The sequence below is a fragment of the Lampris incognitus genome, chromosome 15 (genome assembly GCF_029633865.1).
Source record: "Lampris incognitus isolate fLamInc1 chromosome 15, fLamInc1.hap2, whole genome shotgun sequence".
Classification (NCBI taxonomy): domain Eukaryota; kingdom Metazoa; phylum Chordata; class Actinopteri; order Lampriformes; family Lampridae; genus Lampris; species Lampris incognitus.
In genome coordinates, this window is record NC_079225.1 from 11,088,069 (window position 1) to 11,109,858 (window position 21,790).

The window sequence follows — 21,790 nt, forward strand, 5'->3', positions numbered from 1 at the left end:
GCGTTTGAAGGGTTACAGCATGATACGCGAATATGCACAAAGATAAACGCCATCAGACAACTGTAACTGATTTACCAAACCGGTGTGTTGATGGTAGAGACCTGTACTGCAGATTAAAACTGGTCTAAATCTGGATTAAATGGGGGAGTTGCTGAACATTGTTCTTCCAGGACCAGAAAGGACTCACTTAGATGTTTATTAAGTGCCAATGTGCCTTATGAGAAACCAAGAAACTATGCAACACCACTTTGTCCCTCCTAACACACTGTAGTCTACTTCTCTATATTAGTTAACATGCAGATTAAGCTGAAATACGTTTTGTGGCTTTTAAAATTACAGAGAGTACATTTGTTGTATAAAATCTAGATGATCCTTGTATAAATGTGGCTTAGTTTTGGTTTTGATTCCAATTTGTGATGTTCCACCAGCCTTTACCTCTTTCCACAGTGAAAAAAAAAAGAAACCCACAAGCTGAGGAAAAGAACATAGAAATTTGGTTTGAGGATTTATTGAACTCTTGACACAAAAGTTCAACCGCTATAGCATTTGTATGTATGTAGTAGCTTTGGTAAACTGCATTTCTTTTGAACAGGAGGAAATGAATAAAGTAGCTAACGCAATAAACCCCAATGTGTTTGTTCTCATGGCCTCGTACGGTACAAGTGTCACCTTTAACTCAATAACGGACATTTCTCACGAAAGCAAAACTCCCATGGTATCTATACTTGTACAATCTTTGTTTTGACGTTGAGGTCTGTCTAATGTCTAAAAATTTACATTTTTTTTTGCAAAAAAAAACAGTTTCAAGGGATTCAGTCTAACTGACCTCTTCTTAGATGATGATGATGATGAAACGGGTACCTGTCAGTAAACGCCGTATCCAGATGAACTGATTCAGCCTTCTCTGAAACTCAACGCTGGATCAGTTCGCCTGGACACAACGCTTGACACGCCGGGGCGTCGGTGAGCGTCTGCGGCCTTAGTTTCTGCGGTGTCCCGCAACCGTTGGCACTACTCAGACCCCCCCCCCCCACCCCCCGTCCACGTGTTGAATCAGCGGCGCAGCCCGTCGGTGAGAGATCACCGATTGGCTGTTCAGCGTGGCGAACCAGTGCACGAGACGAGAAACGGAAGTTACGAAAGCAAGCGAACGACGAAGTCACGAGGCCACAAAACAACACCGCCACAGCTCTCGAGGCAGGTTCGGGAAAGCCCCCCCCCCCCCCCCCCCGAGCGTGATTTCACCCATTTAGTGCGATTTCTCATGTTCCGCCGCCGCCGCCTTTAGCTTTATTACGACCCCGTCTGTAGTGAGCGAGAGCTGAGCGAAGACGGTACGCGAACGCTGCTTTTGTTTACGGTTTGTATAGCCGCAGTCCTGGGCCTTCCGGTTTCAAATTTTGAATGACCAATAACTACCTACACCGCCACCTGCTGGTATGGAGAGTCATGTCCTCACGCAGGCGCAGAACGTACGTTGGCCGTAGCGGTTGCGGTGTTCAAACGCTACTTTCTGGTCCAGACGCAGGGGATGTGAGGCGGCGCAACAGTCGGCCTTCGTCGCCGCTAGTTCTCCGCTGTCAGTTTGGTGTGGCTGGGCCCTAAAGGGACTGCAGGTGTCCCCACCCTCATAAACAATACAGCTGCATAACGACCGAAACCGACGATCAGTTTCATACGCAAATATGGGCGAGGCCATTAACCAGCGCGTCAATGGCCACGTGTACTACTCACAGAGGACGTGGGAATGGCTGCAGTCACCGCAGTTTCGTCTGCACAACTCCCCAGAGATTCTGTCCCTCATTCAGCTGCCTAGAAGGAAAATAACTTTCCCTTATTGATCAATTACCAGAGGCCAACATAGACAGGAAAAAAAAAAAAGATTACAGTCAAAACACATTTGCATGTCAGTCAAAACACATTTGCATGTCAGTCAAATGCATAATTGGGTGTCAGTCTGAACGCACTCTTGACAGCCAGCAGTGCGGTTCATGTGAACATCAGTAAGAAGCTGAGCTTGCTGGGCACACTGGGGGCAGTGTCAGCATATGGGCACAAGGGGTTCATGAGATCATGCTGTCAAGCCAGTCTTCCAAGTCCTCCTCTGTCACTTCCTGTTTGACGGGAACAGCCTTGGGAGGTGGGGACACCTTGTCCTTTGCCTCCTGCAGCTTCTCCTCCATCACCTCTGGAACCGCCTCCTTTACGTTCTCAGGTTCTGCTGACACGGAGACACGGTGTAATTAGATAAACACTGCTGTTGTTGAGTCCAAACAAGTACAGACTTTGTGAAGTTACACGAGACTTACATAATGTCCCCCAGAGACCGGTAAAAAACTTTTTTTTTTTTACTGTATTATTGTACTGTTTTCAAAGGAAATTCCATGTTGACTGCTCGCCACCTGATTTAAGTACCTGATATCTTGTAAGATCCTAGGGCCATGAGTGCGCCACCTCTTTCCAAAACCGAAAATAATTCCACTTTTGCTGAAGCACATAGCTCATTAATGTTACTTCTAGCTCAACAAACCAATGTGGAACTAGCGGAAATGACATCACTGGTTGACGATCCGCTTAATTGCTAGTGGGTTTTCCCACAGACATGACGAGGACGCATATTATAAAAACCAAGTAGTAATGATTCTCAAAACCGCCTGGTAGCACCCTCCGTTATACCAGCTAACATAACATGTACCCATTTGTTGTACTTATGAGGGTAAATACGGAGGTACCACACTGTAGTACTTTCAGTGCAGTAAACCAGGACCGGACCAAGCAGGTGTGCTTTTTATCACTTTCCAAAGGATGAAAAGGAGAGGGAAAATGGATCCGTTTGATAAGGTACTGTCATGACAACAAAACAAAAAAAAAAAAAATAATAATACAACTGGCTCACCAGAAAACAATTCTTTCAAAATCTGGCAGATGATGAATGTATTGTTTTGTGGCAAATTGGACCCCAACTATTTTGTAAGCTATGTGTTTTTGTTTTTTTACTGCCCAAAGCGAATCCTTTAAGTTTATTTTACAACCGTAAAGAATGTCCATTCCTCTGAATCTATAATCAGTCTATCCCTCAGATTTGCCACAAATGCATGTGCGCTCTAGTAGAGAGAGTATTCAACAGCACATTCAAAGAGAGACAAGATTGAGATGGCTTGGACATGGGTGTATTGGGAAAAGGATGCTGAATACGGAGCTGCCAGAGAAGAGGAGAAGAGGAGGGCCAATTAGGTGGTTTATGGATGTGGTGAGGGAGGACATGCAGGTGGCTGGTGTGACAGAGGAAGATGCAGAGGACAGGAAGAGATGCAAACGGATGATCCGCTGTGGCGCCCCCTAACGGGAGCAGCCGAAAGTAGTAGTAGTAGATTCAAAGTAAACTAATTTTTACCTGGAATGATGACCTCTTCATCTGTCATGCTGACGGAGTGGTTTCCTGAAGTATCTGAGACTGGCTTCTGTAAAGTGAGCAGCTGGTCCAGCTCTTCATCAACATCATCCACCAGGGGCTTGGTAGCACCAGTAGAAACCTGAGGAGCAGGACTGCACTCTGGTCTTGCAACCAAGGAAATCCCAAAGCTTGTCTTGAGGCCTTTTAAATCCGAGGCAGTCTTTGTGATATTCTGTTTGGGTGCTACAGTGATCGCAGGCAGCTCCACTGGTGTTGAGACCTGAAACAGTAAAATTTTGTAGCTCAATGTAATAGTCACCCTGTATAAACCAAAATCCACAGCCCATGTGCAGTATTGTGCATTCTGCAACAAATAAGATACATCGTTGGAATATTCTTGAGCAAGAAGGGTTGTATACTCATTTTACTCTGACTTTTGGATCCTACGTGTCCCTTCATGTTCTATACCAGGGTACCCCAATTAAGTTTTCCCCAAGGGCCAAATCACATCATGCATATCCAGCGTCTTTTTTCTGTTGCGCCAGCAAAAGTTGTTTTATGTGCAGATGTTGTTGCTGCTATTATTATTATTATTATTAATTATCGGTGGTCACTCGGGGTCGAGTATGACCGTCCTCCCTCTGGGTCTTCAAGGTGGGTGTAGAGGCTGATCCTGGAGCCACATAACCGGAGGACACCTGCGCATGACAGCTTTTTACGTGGAGTGGCTGATGTGCCTGCAGCCACCACACGGTCCTTGGCAGGGGGTGGCCAGAGTCCAATGGCATGGAGAACCGAGATGATTGGGGACCACCCTCTGTTGCAGCCTTCATCCACTTTCACTGCCATTTTGACCTGGAGACATCTTCCACCAGTTCCGCCGTTGGATCGCACTTCGTCTGGAACCTCCCCCTTGACCTGTCCACCTTGGGTGACCCTACCAGGAGCCAAGCTCCGGACAGCAGTTATTGGGATCATTGGTACACACAAGCTTCTCCGCCATGGCAAGGTGGTGACCCAGGAGACATTACTATTATTATCATTATCATCAGTAGTAGTAGTAGTGGTGATGGTGGTAGTAATAATTTAGGCCTGGGATTCTTAAAGCCTTGTGTTGAGGGTCACAAAAAAAAAGCACTCTTGAAACAAATTAGTCCAAAACCAACCATTTATGGACAAATGGACAAAAATAAATGGATGTTCATTCACCAATCAGTGAGAGAAGTGAGAGCGACGGGATGGGGCAGTCCTTCTGATATTGTGGCAAGCCTGAGGCACTGGCCAAGATGTGCATTGGAGAGTCTGTTTCTTTCCTGGTTCTTGATTGAGTTCATTGAAGAAAACGATGACTCGTGTGTACGTGGAGGGGAAAATTGTGAGTAGGAGCATTGCAATAGCTCTCATGTTTTTGAATCGAGCTTGGGGAACCACGCTGATCCAAAAGTCACTCAAGGTTGTGCTTTGAGCAAATCAGATGTTCCCATCTCCAAGACCTCCATCTGAAGAGTTGCCTCATCTATGGAGGGTACCAGCTTTTTGGCCTCTGCAGTCCACTGGCCGTCAGCCAAAACAGAGAACGGCTGTCTCAGGGAGAGGAGGACGTCCCCTGAGAGTTTAGGGGAGCTTTCAAGTCGTTCCTTGAAGTTTTCTGCCAGGCTCATCACAAAATCCTTCATCGCTGGATACTCCCGCATTTCATTCTTCTCACAATGCACCCAGACGTGGAAAGTGTAACTTTCTCCTGTGAATGGCTCTCTCAAAAAGGTCCAGCTTTGACCAGAAAGCTTCAACCGCCTCATACATGTCTGTAACAATGTGGTTCTTGCCTTGTAATTGGAGATTAAGGTGATTTAGATGAGACATGATGTCACACAAAAACATAACATATGCCATCACCTTATTGTGACTTAAAAACCTCTAAAATTCTTGGGCTTTTTGGCTCCGCAGTCCACATAAAAATGACACAAGCTCATCGCGCAGGTCGCACACCCTCTCCAACACACGGCGTTTGCTCAGCCAGTGAACATCATTATACAGCAAAAGATCCTTGTGGTCCACTGACATTTCTTCCAGCAATGCTCTGAAAAGGTGATGTTGCAGACTCAAACTCTCGCGAACGAAATGTACCAGTCTTGTCACGGTATCCATCACCTCTTGCATTTCCCCACACAGTTAGTGCACAACACTGATTTAAGAATAATGCAATGAAATGCTAAGAGCGCTGGGTTAACAGTGGCAAGCCTGCTTACCAAGCCCTTGTGTTATCCCACCATTGATGGAGCCCCATCGGTGACAACGGACACAATTTTGCTCACATCCAACCCGTTCTTCTCAAAGAACTGTGTTAATTTATTAAAGATGATTTCCCAGTTGTGCGCCCAGGCAGAGGAAGCAAGCAAAATAGCTCTTCCCAAAAGGTCTTCCCTTCAAAAAATCTTGCAAACACAGATAGCTGTTCCATATCGGTTCAGTCACCGGACGAGTCTATGGCTAGTGATATGGCTTCTGCTTTCTTCAAACCAGTGAGTAGACTGGAAAAACATCCATCCATTATCCAAACTGCTTATCCTGCTCAGGGTCGCGGGGATGCTGGAGCCTATCCCAGCAGTCATTGGGCGGCAGGCGGGGAGACACCCTGGACAGACCGCCAGTCCATCACAGCCTATATATCATATCGATCTCATATATACTTATGAGAATGAGATACTAATTTTTCTGTCTAAAATGTATGTAATTAGTTAACATTTATGTAATGCTCCACACACACGGACAACTTAGTACGGTCGATTCACCTGACCTACATTTCTTTGGACTGTGGGAGGAAACGGGAGCACCCGGAGGAAACCCACGCAGACACAGGGAGAACATGCAAACTCCACACAGAGGAGACCCCCAAGGTTGGACTACCCCGGGGCTCGAACCCAGGACCTTCTTGCTGTGAGGCAACCATGCTAACCACTGTGCCACCATGCCGCACATGCGACTCCACATGTATTGGAGGAGACATGTGATATTCTGCGGCCTTCCATGTCCAGTTGGGGAGAAAACAGGGGGGAAATTCCAAAAATAAAATAAAATAAAGCAGAGAAGCATGCACTTTATTTCACATGTTATGACAGGTGCGTTAGTTGCCAATGGGTCGGTGCGGGCCAGACATCTGGCTCCCACGGGCCGCTTATTGGGGTTCAGGGTTCCACACCAATTGATGGAAACAATTAAAATTGGTTTGCCCACCTGTACTAGCTCAGCCTCCAGGTTGAGTCTCTGGTGGAGGGGCACTTCTTGGAGAGACTGGGCCAGCGCTGGAAGATCCAAAAATACTGCAGACATCTGAAGAAGGAGTTGAATAATGGCTTAAAAGAGGGTGGGGGGGGGAAAGCACGTGGTAGCTGGGCTTAGTATCCTGATGTTTTTTTTTTCCGGATTTGATGGAAATGAACAGGCAATTGAAATTGCATTTTTAACACTAAACATCTTAACAAAGCTAATGTTTATCTTCACAAGTACATCAGTCATTCAGCTACTTCCATATTTCTGTATTTGACCTGACAACTCCCTGAAACTCGTCTCCCATAACATTCCCTGCTGAGGAGTGGCTATGACAGAGTGAGAGAAATGTGCGAAACACGGGGAAACGGCAGAGGATCTTACATGTTGAGCAAATAACTGTATAGATGTACCTGGCTGGTTGTCAGTGAGTCCATCTCCCAGTCTTTTTCCTCAGAAAAACGAAATTGCGTGAAAGAATCCCCTGCGAAAGAGACGAGAGAGATGCCGGTTGCAACATCATGACCCAAAGTAATGTTAGGGATTACCGACTCCTTTTGTCAGTTAGGTCAACAAAATATACCTACACCCTTGACTCCTGTTCTTTTAACACAGAGAAGACACAATAAGCAATCGATTGGCCTAAAGGTCCGAAGCGGCGAACCCGTTTCTCCAGCAGCAGTGCCGCAAAGCAGCCATGCTGTTTGCATATGACGTCACGACCTCCAGATGGAGGGCAGGAAGTGATTTTCCACATAGGAAGCACTATCATAAAACTTTCGAAATGCCTGTGTTTGGCGTCATTAACTGAGAAGCCACAAGGAGTTTTCATTGAGTACCAAAAGTTGTCGTTCATGAGGGGAAAAATGCAAGAAATTGACTGAAAACGCCAGAAAAAATGGCTCGCGAACCGTCACCCGCGGTCGGGAGGAGCGGAGGCGGATAACGCGCGTGTGTGCAGTGACCACTTCCTAAAAAAAAAATCCCTCTTCATAACATCAAGATCATGTCCAACATGTCTTTCTTCCTGTTTACACCTTTCTGACATAATATCGTCTAAACTAGCACAGTTCGGGCTACACTAGCTCCATCTCCTCCATTCCGCTTTTCACTTCCTGCCCTCCATCTGAATCTCGCGCGTCATCAGAATCACGTGACTGCAAACGCGCTTATTATAGGTGTGTGTTCGCTGATAATCGCACATAATCAATACAAAAGCGGAAGCCCCACTGCAGCGGTAATGTGTTGTCACATCACAACTACACCAGAGCGTTGTAGACCCAAGAAGGTAGCGGTTATATCACCTGAGCTCGCTTTTAAAAGGAAGTATGTGCATGTTGTTATGCAGGTTGTGCATTTTGCACTGGTGTAAATATAGGCGGTGCAGCCGGTGCAGTGGCACCAGGGCCCGTCACTAGGGGGGGGGGCCGTCAATATTGCATTGTCCTAGTCCAATGTTACGTGTCTGTTTTGAGCATGTGATGATAGCTTGTTTAGCGCGCGCAATATCATTTACCTATCTAGCCTACCTAAGTAAGGTTAGAAACATAAAATCAAGCAAGCAAGCAGGAGTTACACACATAACAGTGGATGTACAAAGAGGAAGGAGAGCAAGGAAAGAAAGGAAAGCTGCAACGTGTGCAGCGTGCGTGCCAAACCATGCAATCTAGCAGGTTTTGAGTCTGATGTGTGCTCCCCTGTTACTGTTGAATGACAAGGCTATTAGCTAGATTACAGCCTAGTTGCTTTGTGGACTTGTTTCATTGCCTTGTCGACTGGTTTGATTTAGAGACCGTCTGTTTAGGTTTCCCAACTCTGTCCGTGGTGCGTCCGCTCTCCGTGGTTCTGAAGTGTAGCCGATCTTTGACCTTTACAATAACTCATCTGTGTAAACTGTGTCTGTTACTTTGCTATTTCTATTTTATTTGTTATATTTTATGCTGTGAAGCACTTTGTGATTGTATATCTGTGAAAGGTGCTATACAAATAAATTACTTACTAAACCCACCTATGGTGGTGGTGGTGGTGGTGTGTGTGTGAGCGAGTGAGAGAGAGACGGGGGGGGGGGGGGGGGTCTACGAGGGTTGCTTGCACCAGGGCCCATAATAAATATGTTACGCCAGTGGCATTTTGTTTAAACAGAACTCCGAACATCATGCCCGCTGACGCGTTTTAATACTGCTGCTTGTTAAAGAATCAGGAACAACATGAATTCACGCCGCCATCTTCCCACAGCGATACTGGGTGAGGCCGCTGCAAACATGAATTCATGCCGCCATCTTCCCACAGCGATACTGGGTGAGGCCGCCATCTTCCCAAAGCGATACTGGGTGAGGCCGCCATCTTCCCACAGCGATACTGGGTGAGGCCGCTGCAAACATGAATTCACGCCGCCATCTTTACAAAGATGGCTGTAAATCTGAAGAAATAGACCACAACAACTACAAAAAATGTGTTACTATGATTGGTTTAGGTTAAAGCCCACTGATCTTTACATGTACACCGCTGAGGTAACTCCGGTGTATGACTGGCCCAGGATACGTCTCCTTACGCACTGATGCTGCGAAGGGAGTGTAGGTGTCATAGTCAGAGAGCACAGCAGACAAAAGCGTAACCCCACTGGCCAGCCTGCCACACACAGATGGGCCAGTCTGCGGGAGGCAGAATGGAGATGCTGGGAGTCAGTCACAGCCTCTTGCTTTGTTGCCCAGCATTCTGTACATAATTACCACACACACAAACACACACATACACACACACACACACACACAAGCCTTTCAGCGGCGCCAACTGCAGTTGCTCTTGATTGCTTTGCTCCGCTGGAGCAGGAGGGGCTCAAAAGAGGAGACCTCAGGGGGGCTTTCGTCCGGATCCCTGCTGTCAATTGGTCTCAGAGAAAATGATTTATGGATAAAAGCAGAACTGTGGTAACAATGGCTGGGAGGTAGATAGATGAGGGGTGGGATGGGGCAGTCAAACTTGTGTGATGGGTGTTAGGGGGTGACTGCTTTTATACTGCGCTACTGAACAGCCCAAGGGTGTCACTGGTAGGTTCACCTGGGAAACAGCTGTACCGGACTGACCTGGACTGCACCGACTGACATTTTCATAATAAAAAATGATAAATTTAAAAAAAAATCCACCTTAAAATCGCATTTACATTAATGCTACAATCCTAAAAAGGCCAATCAGCGTTTCAGAACGTATTCTCAACAACTCTGACCCCGTTTACACTTGGTTTTAAAATGCGTTCTGGGCGATCGGCTCACAAGTGGACAGCGAGACACATCACCGTTTACACCAGTGTCTGTCATGCGTCTCCAAATGCGTCCTGCTGACCACTTGTGATCAGATTCCGTTACTCCGACGAGGAAGAAGATTTCCTGTTACGTCCTTGTCGGGGACGCATCAGGACTCAGTAGCGTTTACACTACAAAAGATATGTGGTCAAATGCGTCCCAGACCACTGGCGTAACATATTTATTATGGGCCCTGGTGCAAGCAACCCTCGTAGACCCCCCCCCCCCCCGTCTCTCTCTCACTCGCTCACACACACACCACCACCACCACCATAGGTGGGTTTAGTAAGTAATTTATTTGTATAGCACCTTTCACAGATATACAATCACAAAGTGCTTCACAGCATAAAATATAACAAATAAAATAGAAATATCAAAGTAACAGACACAGTTTACACAGATGAGTTATTGTAAAGGTCAAAGATCGGCTACACTTCAGAACCACGGAGAGCGGACGCACCACGGACAGAGTTGGGAAACCTAAACAGACGGTCTCTAAAGCCAATCAGTCGACAAGGCAATGAAACAAGTCCACAAAGCAACTAGGCTGTAATATAGCTAATAACTCCTGCTTGCTTGCTTGATTTTATGTTTCTAACCTTACTTAGGTAGGCTAGATAGGTAAATGATATTGCGCGTGCTAAACAAGCTATCATCACGTGCTCAAAACAGACACGTAACATTGGACTAGGACAATGCATGCAGAAATATTGACGGGCCCCCCCCTTGCGACGGGCCCTGGTGCCACTGCACCGGCTGCACCGCCTATATTTACGCCAGTGGTCCCAGACCACTGGCCCAGACCACTGACTTGTGCCCCTTAAATGTGTCATGATGGTACACAAGTGAGAATGGCTGCTACACCTTGTTTGTAGTCCAAGAAAATCAGTGTCGACAGGTGTGCTTCTGTCTGCCCCCTACAGCCACTGTACGGGAACCCTGTTCTGCTGTAATGCTGACCGACTGTCCAGCAGAAGCATCACACTGTCAACGTTTCCAATGGAAACAAAAAGCCAGAAAAGTTGTGCAATGCACCAGCTGCTTCTTCTCACCTGACAGTGAGGAGTTTCGCCAGGGGGACGTAGCACATGGGAGGATCGACCAGAGGAGGCGCTATTGCAGTGACCAGGACACACACCCACATCCAGCTTCCTAACCCGCAGACGCAGTCAACTGTGTCTGTAGGGACGTCCGACCAAGCTGGAGGTAACACGGGGATTCGAACTGGCGATCCCCGTGTTGACCGCTACGCTACCCGGGCACCCCCTAAAAACGACTATATCTGATGAACATCTCTACCGATTAAGAGCATCCCTCATCTGGACCCCCGTCAGTTGCGATTTTAAAACAACTTTCAGAAGATTTGTACTAGGCATGGATACAAATCCAGGGTGTAATTGTATATTGTTTTTCTCTGCCGTCTATATGGAATTTGTTCCACAACATAATGATAAGAATAGAGACACACGTAATGACGACAACGCCAAATGAAGCCAAAACTATGAAGAGAATCTCAGGAAATATAAATGGCTCCCGTAACCCAATGAAAAGGGATGAACGTCCGAAAGATGAAACTGATAAACTGACAACAATTTAGAGACTGACAGTGTTGAGTAGACTCTGCAGACATTACACTGGTCAACACATTTTTTCTTGCATGGGGCTTTTCAACGGATTCTAGCTAACTTGTGGGTGCTGAATCCAAATCTGGCATTAGTTTTTGCCTATCACATCAGGTTTTTGAACTATGAAAAATCATTATTTTTGAGAAAACAGCAATTTTACACTCGAAGTTAAAAAAAAAAACACTGTTGCATTAGAAGATCGATAGATGCAAAAAGGATTACAATGAATAAATCAACACTCGGCCTAGCATGAAATGACTTAGGAAATGAATAGGGGTCATTTTTATCCCCACCAAGATTGCCAGACTAGATGGTCAACTTTTATAAAATCCTGAATAAGGAGCATACAGATAGCACAACAACTTGATGTGATAGAGCAAATCTGAGCCCAGATTTGGATTCAGCAGCCCAAAATTAGCCAAAAACAGTTTCCAAAGTCCATGCAAGAAAAAAAAAAACTATATTTTTGTAGACCAGTGTTATGAAAGTAACACCATGCTGCCACCAGTGAAACTCCAGAAAATGTCCAAACCCATTCCAAACCACCGTCTTTGCTTGAACTGTCAATAAAGTTCATCTCTTGCCCGACCTAACAGAGCAGCTCCAGCACAACATTGAGAGCTTTCAAACCGGTGTAAATAAGTCATTGTTTTCACACCCAAACTTAAATGTTTGAGAACAAGGGAATGCAGAAAATCTGTATGAGGGTGGGGTTATCCTCTAGTAGTGGCTAAAGGCCATCAGCCTATGCTCTGCTAGTCTCTCATCCGTCCCCTTATTTGCCCTGGCTCCCGTTCGTCGCTTTGTTTAGTTTCTACCTGGATCCTAATCAACGTCTTCCTCCATCTACCCCGGTCCGACTCAAACACACTCAACAGTGTAGAACCGCTGACACCGTTGAACTTCCTCCCTCCTACACTGGGGAGCCCAGTGTCAAGCTCATCTGCGTCCATGGAAATGCTATTCAGGTAGCTCTGAGGTGCTGACGCAACCATGGCAACTGCTGCCAGGAGGGATGAGAAAAAACTGTCAAACCTCAACGGGAAAAAGAGGAGGGCTGGAAGAGAGAAGTGTTTAAAGGTGAGAGAAACGTGAACAAGACTGCGAAGAAGAAGAAGAAGACGACTTTATTTTGTCATTGTAGGTTACAACGAAATTGTAGATTACAATGAATGTGTTCTCTGCATGTAACCCATCCTATTGTATAGGAGCAGCAGGCAGCTGCAGCATCCAGGGACCAACTCCAGTTCTTCTTTCCATTGCCTTGCTCAGGGGCACAGGCAGGAGTATCAACCCTAACATGCATGTCTTTTTCATGGTGGGAGGAAACCCACGCAGACATGGGAAGAACATGCAAACTCCACACAGAAAGGACCTGGGGCAGCCTGGGGTTCGAACCCAGGACCTTCTTGCTGTGAGGTAACAGTGATTACCACTGGGCCACCATGCCACCCAAGAAAAGAAGAGAAAGATGTCAGGGATGGAGAGAGAAAGAGATCGAGGAAGAAATATGAATGAAGTTTGTTTCCTTTTACCTGCTCAATCAAGCAGGTTTATGACTTTAAAGCCAGTTCCCTTTTGGAGCATCCCTTGTACATTTATATGCACGAGCTCAGTATTTCCCCAAACCTTTTCTCTAGGGACCCACTTTTTAAAAATGACAAACCATCACAACCCAATTCACAACAGACCTTATCTATAAATCATGACAAGAGCGGATTCGTGCATAAATGAACGTTCCTGACTATTTTTACTGCCACTTCCACATCACCTTATATTATTCTGAATAAGTAAATCAGCAATTTTGAAGAAATATATGTTTGATAAATAATAATAAACCAGGGGCCACTCTACCAGGTGAGCCACCTGTTAGAGTGGTACCACATAAGGCTGAGTCCTTACCGCAGCAGCCTGGGTTCGATTCCGGCCTGGGCCCTTTGCTGCATGTCATCCCCTCTCTCCCCTGCCTTTCCTGTCTCTCTCTACTATCACTATCCAATAAAAGTGAAAAATGCCCCCCCCCAAAAATATATATAAATAATAAACTATTTATATCGCACCTTTCTAAACAACATTACACAACAGGATAAAATAATGCACATAGTCAAGATAAAACAACAAAATACATTAAAAATATAGGACATAATGTCAGATCCACCAGATCCACACCACAGAATAAGGTAAAACACGGTCAGGATAAAATCACAAGAGCATAACAATTAAAACGTAAAGAATTCGAGCCAATTAAACAAGGATCATAGTAAAAGCAAAATAAGGTAAGGAAAGAAAAAATATAAAAATATAAAGAATTGAAAATATAAAATTATAAGATATAAACAATATGAAAATAAAAAAAATTGGGCAACAACAGATTTACTATGAAAAAGGCCTTCCTGTAAAAGCAAGTTTTAAAAAGTGATTTAAAAGAAGGCAGTGAGGTTGCTATCCTAATTTCCTCAGGTGGGGAGTTTCACAGCTGTGGGGCTCTTACAGAAAACACCCCGTCGCGTTTAGTAATGAGGCTGGCTGAGGGAAGAGTTAAAAAGGACCTGCCTGAGGAGCGCAGGTAGCAGCCAGGCCCATGGGGTGCGAGTAAATCAGTGATCTATGTAGGAGCGAGGCCGTGTACGGTTTTAAAAGTAACTAGCAAAAGTTCAGAATTAATCCTATACCTAACAGGTAGCCAGTGAAGCATTGCAAGAATGGGATTGATGTGGTCATGTCTCTTGGAATTTGTTAACAGTCTGGCAGCTGAGTTTTGGATGAGCTGGAGGTGGGAAATTAACTTTTGCCTGAGCCCTGAATATAGGGAGTTACAATAATTCAGACGTGATGACATGAACGCATGGATGACTTTTTCAAGTCATACATTTGAGATAGACATTTTCAACTTTTGCGATGTTCCTAATTTGGAGAAAGCAAGACTGTACTGCCTTGGTGATTTGTGTGTCAAAATGGAGCTCGGAACAAAGACACCCAAATTGCAGGCAGAGTGCTTAACATTGGAGGACAGGTTCCCTAGACTCTTTTCCAGCTTGCCAGTTAGGTTAGGGTGGCCGAATAAATGGACCTCATATTTGGACTCACTGAGCCGGAGGAAGTTTTGTTACATCCAGCACTTAACATTGAAGACACAAGCCATAACATGAGAAAGATTGTGTGTGTCATTACCAGTAAGCGGGACATAAAGCTGGGTGTCGTCCGCATAACTGTGAAAATTAATATTATGATGACAGATGATCTGACCCAGGGGACGCATGTAAATGGAAAATAATAATGGACCAAGAATTGACCCTTGGGGGCCAGCACATGCGAGGGGGGCTGGGGATGAGAATTCTCCTATTACAACAGAGAAAGTTCTGTCAGATCGGTAACATTGGAACCAGGCAAGAGCAGTATCCTTTAATGCCAACATAGTTTTCCGGGCGATTTAAAAGAATGTCGTGGTCGACTGTATCAAAAGCGGAACTCAAGTCAAGCAGCGTTAAAATTGAGCAAGCACCAGAGTCAGCGGTGTGCAGTCAGTCATTGGTAACTTTACTGACAGCTGTTTCTGTGCTATGGGGCGGAATCCTGATTGAAATTGTTCGAAAATACAACTATTCATGTGTGTGATTAGTTGAAGAGCAACAGACTTTTCCAAGATTTTAGATTAAAAAAAAAGGTAAATTGGAAATTGGTCTAAAATTGCTTAAAACAAGAGGGTTGAGAGTAGGCTTCTTCAGGACAGGTCGGACTATTATGTGTTTAAAACTAGATGGGAACAAACCAGTAGATGGTGAGCAGTCGATAATGGGGAGGATTTGTCGGCCAACAGTGTGAAATACCTCTTTCAGAAATCTAGTGGGGATGGTGTCCAGTTGACAGGTGGAAGAGTTCAAGTGGGAGATTAACTTTTCTAAGTCTAACAGAGAAATTTGCTTAAAGCAAATTAGACTGGCGGAGGGTTCAATCCAAATGGAGAGATTGCTCATCACTGGTATAATGTGGAGCCTAATGTCATCCAATTTCTTAATAAAGTGGTGAAGAAACTGCTCGCATTTTTCAGTGGATGCATCCAAATCCAAAGGTTGGCTGGGGGTGGGGGCTAACCACTGAATTCATAGCCTGGAATAAAACCTTGGGGCTGTGGCCGCTACCAGCAATTAAATTAGAAAAGTATGAAGCCAGCATCAAACTTCTGAGTCTATCAAGAGATGCCTTCAGTTTGTCCTTCTTCCATTTTTTCTCAGCTTTCCTGCACTGTCTCTTTAAATCCCTTGTGTGGTCATTAAGCCAGGGGAGGGCATATGTTAGACACGTTTAACTTTGATAGGGGCAATGCCATCGAGGATCATCCTACAGGTATTAAAATTATCCAATAAATTATTTACAGAGAGAGCCTTCTGGTTGAGGGTATCTAGCTGACTTGGAATTAAAAGACCGAGAGTGGATACGGGTAGATGGCTTGTGAGCAGGAGCAAGAGCTGGGTGAGAAAAATCACAGCTTTGCGATCAGAGACATTACAATCTAGCAGTTCAATATTTTTTGTTTTTGGATTTTTTCTCCCTCTTTCCACCCCAATTGTATCCAGCCAATTACCCCACTTTTCCGAGCCGTCCCGGTTGTTGCTCCACCCCCTCTGCCGATCCGGGAGAGGGCTGCAGACTACCACGTCTCCTCCGATACATGTGGAGTTGCCAGCCACTTCTTTTCACCTGACAGGAGTTTTGCCAGGGGACATAGCATGTGGGAGGATCACGCTATTCCCCTCAGTTCCCCCTCCACCCTGAACAGGATGACTGACCAGAGGGGGCGCTAGTGCAGCGGCCAGGACACATACTCACATCCGGCTTTCCACCCGCAGACACAGCAAATTGTGCATGTAGGGACGCCTGACCAAGCTGGAGGTGACACCGGGATTCGAACTGGCGATCCCTGTGTTGACAGGCAACGGAACAGACCGCCACGCTACCCGGATGCCCATCAGTTCAATATTATTAAGAGAAACATTATAAGACAACACCAGATCAAGAGTATGCCCCTTATTATGAGTTGGCTCCTTAACAGACTGTTCAAGATTAAAAAAGTCAAACCAGTGATAAAGCAAGACCAGGCAATCACGTATATTGAAATCACCAAGGATAAGAACTCTGTAGTGTCACTCTGTATTTTAATCTATAGACCACCCAGGACTATCAGATGGTGGCCATTTAAAAGAAAACACAGAGATTCGAAAGAAGAAAAAGTATTGGGAGTGACAGGAGAGCATTTGTAATCATTATTAAAAACGACAGCTACCCCACCTCCACGGCCGGACAGCCTGGGTTGATACAAACAGGAGTAATTAGGGGGACATGCCTCGGTTAGCGGGTTAGAGTATCCAGGGCTTAACCAGTGCTCAATAAAAGATCAATATTATTGGCCGTGATAAAATCTGGGCATAAAAAAGACTTGTTAGCAGGGGAGCTCGCGTCCAGTAAACAACACATAGCAGCCATGGTTTCAGCAGTAGATGCAGTCTGCCGTTGAGTAGAAGATAGACCTGGTTTTGTTGTTGGAGTGGGTGGAATGGAAACCAAGTTTGTTCTTATTGTAGAGTTACACAACTTCATTTTATGCGTGTGTTATTGAAAACATATACACATGTTAAATATTTTCTAAATGAGACCAAATGAATGCATTTAGGGGAGTTAACGGGCTCTCGCTTGTTTCCCCTCATCAGGAAAACAGAATGTATGCGTGCCTCCATATTAGATTCAGTGTTATAAGTATAATTATCAGGACAATACCACCATTCAGTACTACCAAAAACATGATGCTGTTGAAAGTCTCTCTCTTTTTTTTTAATGTTCATGCCTATTATCAGAACAAGTAGGCTCGTGTAAGCTTCTTTTTTTCCGGGGGGGGGGGGGGGTTCTCCTCAATTGTACCCAGCCAATTACCCCACTCTCCCGAGCCATCCCGGTCTCTGCTCCACCCCCTCTGCCGATCCGGGGAGGGCTGCAGACTACCGCATGCCCCCTCCAATACATGTGGAGTCACCAGCCGCTTCTTTTCACCTGACAATGAGGAGTTTCAGCAGGGGGACGTAGTGCGTGGAAGGATCACACTATTCCCCCCAGTTCTCCCTCCCCACCGAACAGGCGCCCCGACCAACCAGAGGAGGCGCTAGTGCAGCGACCAGGACACAGCCATATCCAGCTTCCCACCCGCAAAAACGGCTAATTGTGTCTGTAGGGATGCCCGACCAAGCTGGAGGTAACATGGGGATTCGAACCAGCGATCCTTGTGTTGGTAGGCAATGGAATAGACCGCTACGCTACCTGGACTCTCCGTAAGATTTTTTTTTTTTTTAATCAAACGGTCAGCCACTCAATTTGCTAACCGCATCAGGTCTAGTCCATGTCAAATCTCACTAGGCCCACAATCTGCTATGTACTTATCCTGATTATTATATTTTTACACCTACTCCAAATATCCAGTTGTGCATATTAATTTTACTTACACATTGCTAATGTGATAGGTGGACCTGCTTGCTTTTCAGTATTGCATTCTAGTCAGGTGTGCAAGAGAAGAGCGCAGCATGCACATTATAATGGCAGAACCCGTGAGTGGAGTAGAAATACTAACGAGCTATCTCATGTGGCTCAAAGCAGTACTTCAGATATAAATCTTAAAAAAAAGACGGGAAGAAATTCTGCAAATTCATTTGGCGACCCAAATAAAATCTCTGGGAATGATGACACTCGAGATTTGTCATTTGCCCTCATAGCCAATTCTTCTGGAAACCATTTATGGACTGGTTGAGTAGAAAAACCAGAACAATGCATATCATAGATCATAATGGTGTTGTTTTTGGTGTTTTATTAGATAATAACCGATTGGACCTGGTGATCAACGTTCTACTTATTTTAGCTAATTTTTTTTATTCATAAGGCTGAATTTATTAAGACTCCACCCATCTTCATGTGCTACTCTAATGAAACTCAACTCTGTAATAAGTCCCTGAAACTGATGAAATCAAAATGTGCCAAAGATCTCTATGGATTACTAGAAAATTATCTGAACAACATATCTTAAAAAAATAGCAAGCTTTTAATCAGTCCTTATTTACGATTTTGTTATTTTATTGTTATTTTATTTTTTCTTTGTAATCTGCTTAATTGATTTATTTTATGGTTATTTTACATTTTATTCTGCTTTATTGATTTATTTTATGGTTATTTTACATTTTAACCTGCTAAATTTATTTATTTTATGGATATTTTACATTTTGATCTGCTTAATTGGTTTATTTTACGTTTTAATCCGCTTACTTTATTTATTTTATGGTTATTTTACGTTTTGTTTCTGCTTAATTGATTTATTTTATGGTCATTTTACGTTTTATTCTGCTTAATTGATTTATTTTATGGTTATTCTACATTTCAATCTGCTTAATTGATTTATTTTATGGTTATTTTTTGTTTTATTCTGCTTAATTGATTTATTTTATGGTTATTTTACGTTTTATTCTGCTTAATTGATTTATTTTATGGGTTTTTTTTTTGGCATGGTTTGTGTACATGTTTTATATCTCTTGTGGTGTCTGCTCATTGTTTTCATTCTAGAGGATGACAAGTTTCCAACTGTAATTTTTTGCCTTATTGTAAATTTATCATTTGAATAAGAAAGAAAAAAAAGATTTGTCATTTGTGACTTTATTTTATGCAAGTTGACGAGGTGGAACTACTACGTTACTTAGTGCTCTGTTTGTATTAAAACACTGACGTGAAAAACGGAAATACAATATAAGCTGCAAGCAAAGCAACCTCAATGCTAACACCTGATTTATGAGTGTGAAAAATTATGGGCAATAAAACACTATGTCTTTTGAACTGCGCCTAAGAATATCAGGCGTCAGCGGAAAAGTCTGGCTCTTATACCGCTACAAGTTATTTTACAAGCCATAAACACCGCATTAGTCATGCCGAGGGCTAAGTGGCTAAGTTGGCATTGTGTAACTCCTGTACATTGTGCTGTCCCGTCTCTTGACATTTTGCTGGCCGACTCCCACGTTAACAGATGTGGCATTACTCGCACCCCGGCCGAGCTGAGCTATCCGCGGCCGACAACGCGGAGCTCCGCTCTCCAGTGTTTTATATCTGGATCTGTTCTCCTCTCTCGTCGTCTCACTCTGTGCCTTTCTGTTGTGCACTGCTCTTTTTCTGCACCACTCAAAAGTACTCCATTCTCACCCCATCACTGTCTATCTGCAGGCCTCCCTCCCTCCCTCTCGTTCTCTCCCTCTCTCCTGTTCCCTCCCTCGCTCCCGTTTCTGCTCCGAGGCCGTCTAGCACTGGCGCACGGGCAGGAAAAAGAAAAGCCGCGCTGGCTCCGCGTCAGTCCGCTATCTGGTCTTCAATGAGCCCCGTTGTATGGAAACACATATGACCCGCAACACGATTACAGTAATCTGGTTAGGAAAAGGGACGACAAATTCAATGTGCTACGAAATGTTCTCTAAAAGGGAAAGAGGCAGTTAAAATTGACGTCATTGTTTGAAACGCTGGCCCTGATATTCCCTTATGGTCCCGTTAAGTATTTTATAGGCCGAATCGTCTCCTTCCAAAGATGGCAGACAGACAGCCATTCATAAAAGGGGGGCAGTTAAATCTCAGAATTTCAAACCATTATTACATGATGTCATCACAGAGTTAATTGTAATCAGGATAGATTAGATACTGTTCTTTTTAAATGGGTGGGATACTAAGTTATTTCATATAAATGTAATGATTATTATTATTATTATTATCCATCCATCCATTATCCAAGCCGCTTATCCTAATTAGGGTCGCGGGATGCTGGAGCCTATCCCAGCAGTCATTGGGCGGCAGGCGGGGAGACACCCTGGACAGGCCGCCAGGCCATCACAGGGCCGACACACATTCACACCTAGGGACGATTTCACCTGACCTGCATGTCTTGGGACTGTGGGAGGAAACCCACGCGGACCCGGGGAGAACATGCAAACTCCACACAGACGACGACCCCCAAGGTTGGACTACCCAGGGGTTGGAACCCAGGACCTTCAGAAGATTACTATTAATTTTAATAATTAACCAGTAATTAATTAATTAATAGAGTAATTGAATTAATAATTAATAAAGAAATAATCATTAACACGTGTAATAATAATCAATAAATAAATAAAATAAACAATAAGTACAAAATAATTGAATCTTAATAATTACAATTTTTTTTTTTTTTTGTTATCCAACGGCGTTCTGCATTTTTTTTTCAGGCTGCTGCGCATACAGACCTGCACAGACACACACACGCCGCCACTGTAAACATCCCACATGAACAGCTCTGTGGACTTGACCACACCTTATGTGCACAGCTTGCCGCAGAGAGGGACACGCGGACAATACCGAGCCTCCCTGGCTGGCCCTTTGCCAGCTGTGGCCTACAAGCTCTGCGAGAAACAGGCCGCGGTCGGCTATTAACTGCGGTCGACCCGCTTCCTCGTGGCGCTGACTGGCTGAACGAGAGGACGGAGGTAGAGAAAACTGTTTGACAACACAACTCGGCGGTAACAGCCCTGGACGATGACAGGAAGAGACGCGAGGAGCAAAGTTTCCCATACATTTCCTGGATATTGAACCGCTGCTCAATCTCTGGTCACACTTCCTGTGAAATGTTAACATTTCATCGGACCAGAACAGGACAAAACGCATCCTCCCTTTTTTCCTTTTTTTCCTTTTCCCCTCGTCTTGCCTTGCCGGGGGAGTAATGGTGTTTCATAAGGGAAGTTGGTGACTGACACTGCCATGAACTTTGAGAGAGAAATGACCAACAGGAAACGGAGCAAGTATAAAGTGCGAGTCGATAAGAAAGACAGAAAAAACTGGCTGAGGTGGAGGTGAGGAGAAATGAAGGAAGGTGGGAATGAAGGAAGGAAGGAACTAGGAGTGCTACCCACAGCCAAAGTCGACATTTTCCCCGAGCGTTTCTGCAGGGAGAGCTTTCCTGCGATGCTTACTGTGTCTCTGCAGGCAGAGACTCTGCAGGCAGAGACTCTGAGACTCTGCAGGCAGAGAGGCTGCCCTCCTGCAAGCCACCGCCAACATGCTCTCCTGTCATGCTTTTTAACCAAGCCAATTAACCTAACGCGAGACGAGTCCGCAAACCACCGCACTGTCAATAAATCACCGTCTGCGCTAATTGCAATTAAAATCCA

The 21,790-nt window shown here is 44.7% G+C and overlaps 1 protein-coding gene across 3 annotated transcripts in view; it reads right to left on the minus strand.

Moving 5' to 3' along the window:
* Window positions 1-1,042: 1,042 nt before the first annotated feature.
* aven (apoptosis, caspase activation inhibitor) overlaps window positions 1,043-21,790 on the minus strand; it is a 59,074-nt gene continuing 38,326 nt past the window's right edge. The window contains exons 3-7 of one of the 3 annotated variants that reach the window (XR_008811408.1): window positions 7,075-7,145; window positions 6,629-6,724; window positions 3,395-3,674; window positions 1,968-2,221; window positions 1,043-1,812 (exon numbers count right to left, since the gene is read on the minus strand). Coding sequence is in view for 2 of the 3 variants with exons in the window: in XM_056294427.1 (XP_056150402.1) it covers window positions 2,064-2,221; window positions 3,395-3,674; window positions 6,629-6,724; window positions 7,075-7,145 (605 nt within the window). In the remaining variant the exon portion in view is untranslated. Of the gene's footprint in view, window positions 2,222-3,394; window positions 3,675-6,628; window positions 6,725-7,074; window positions 7,146-21,790 lie in introns of all 3 variants that reach the window. The other 2 variants (XM_056294429.1, XM_056294427.1) reach the window with 2 other exon arrangements.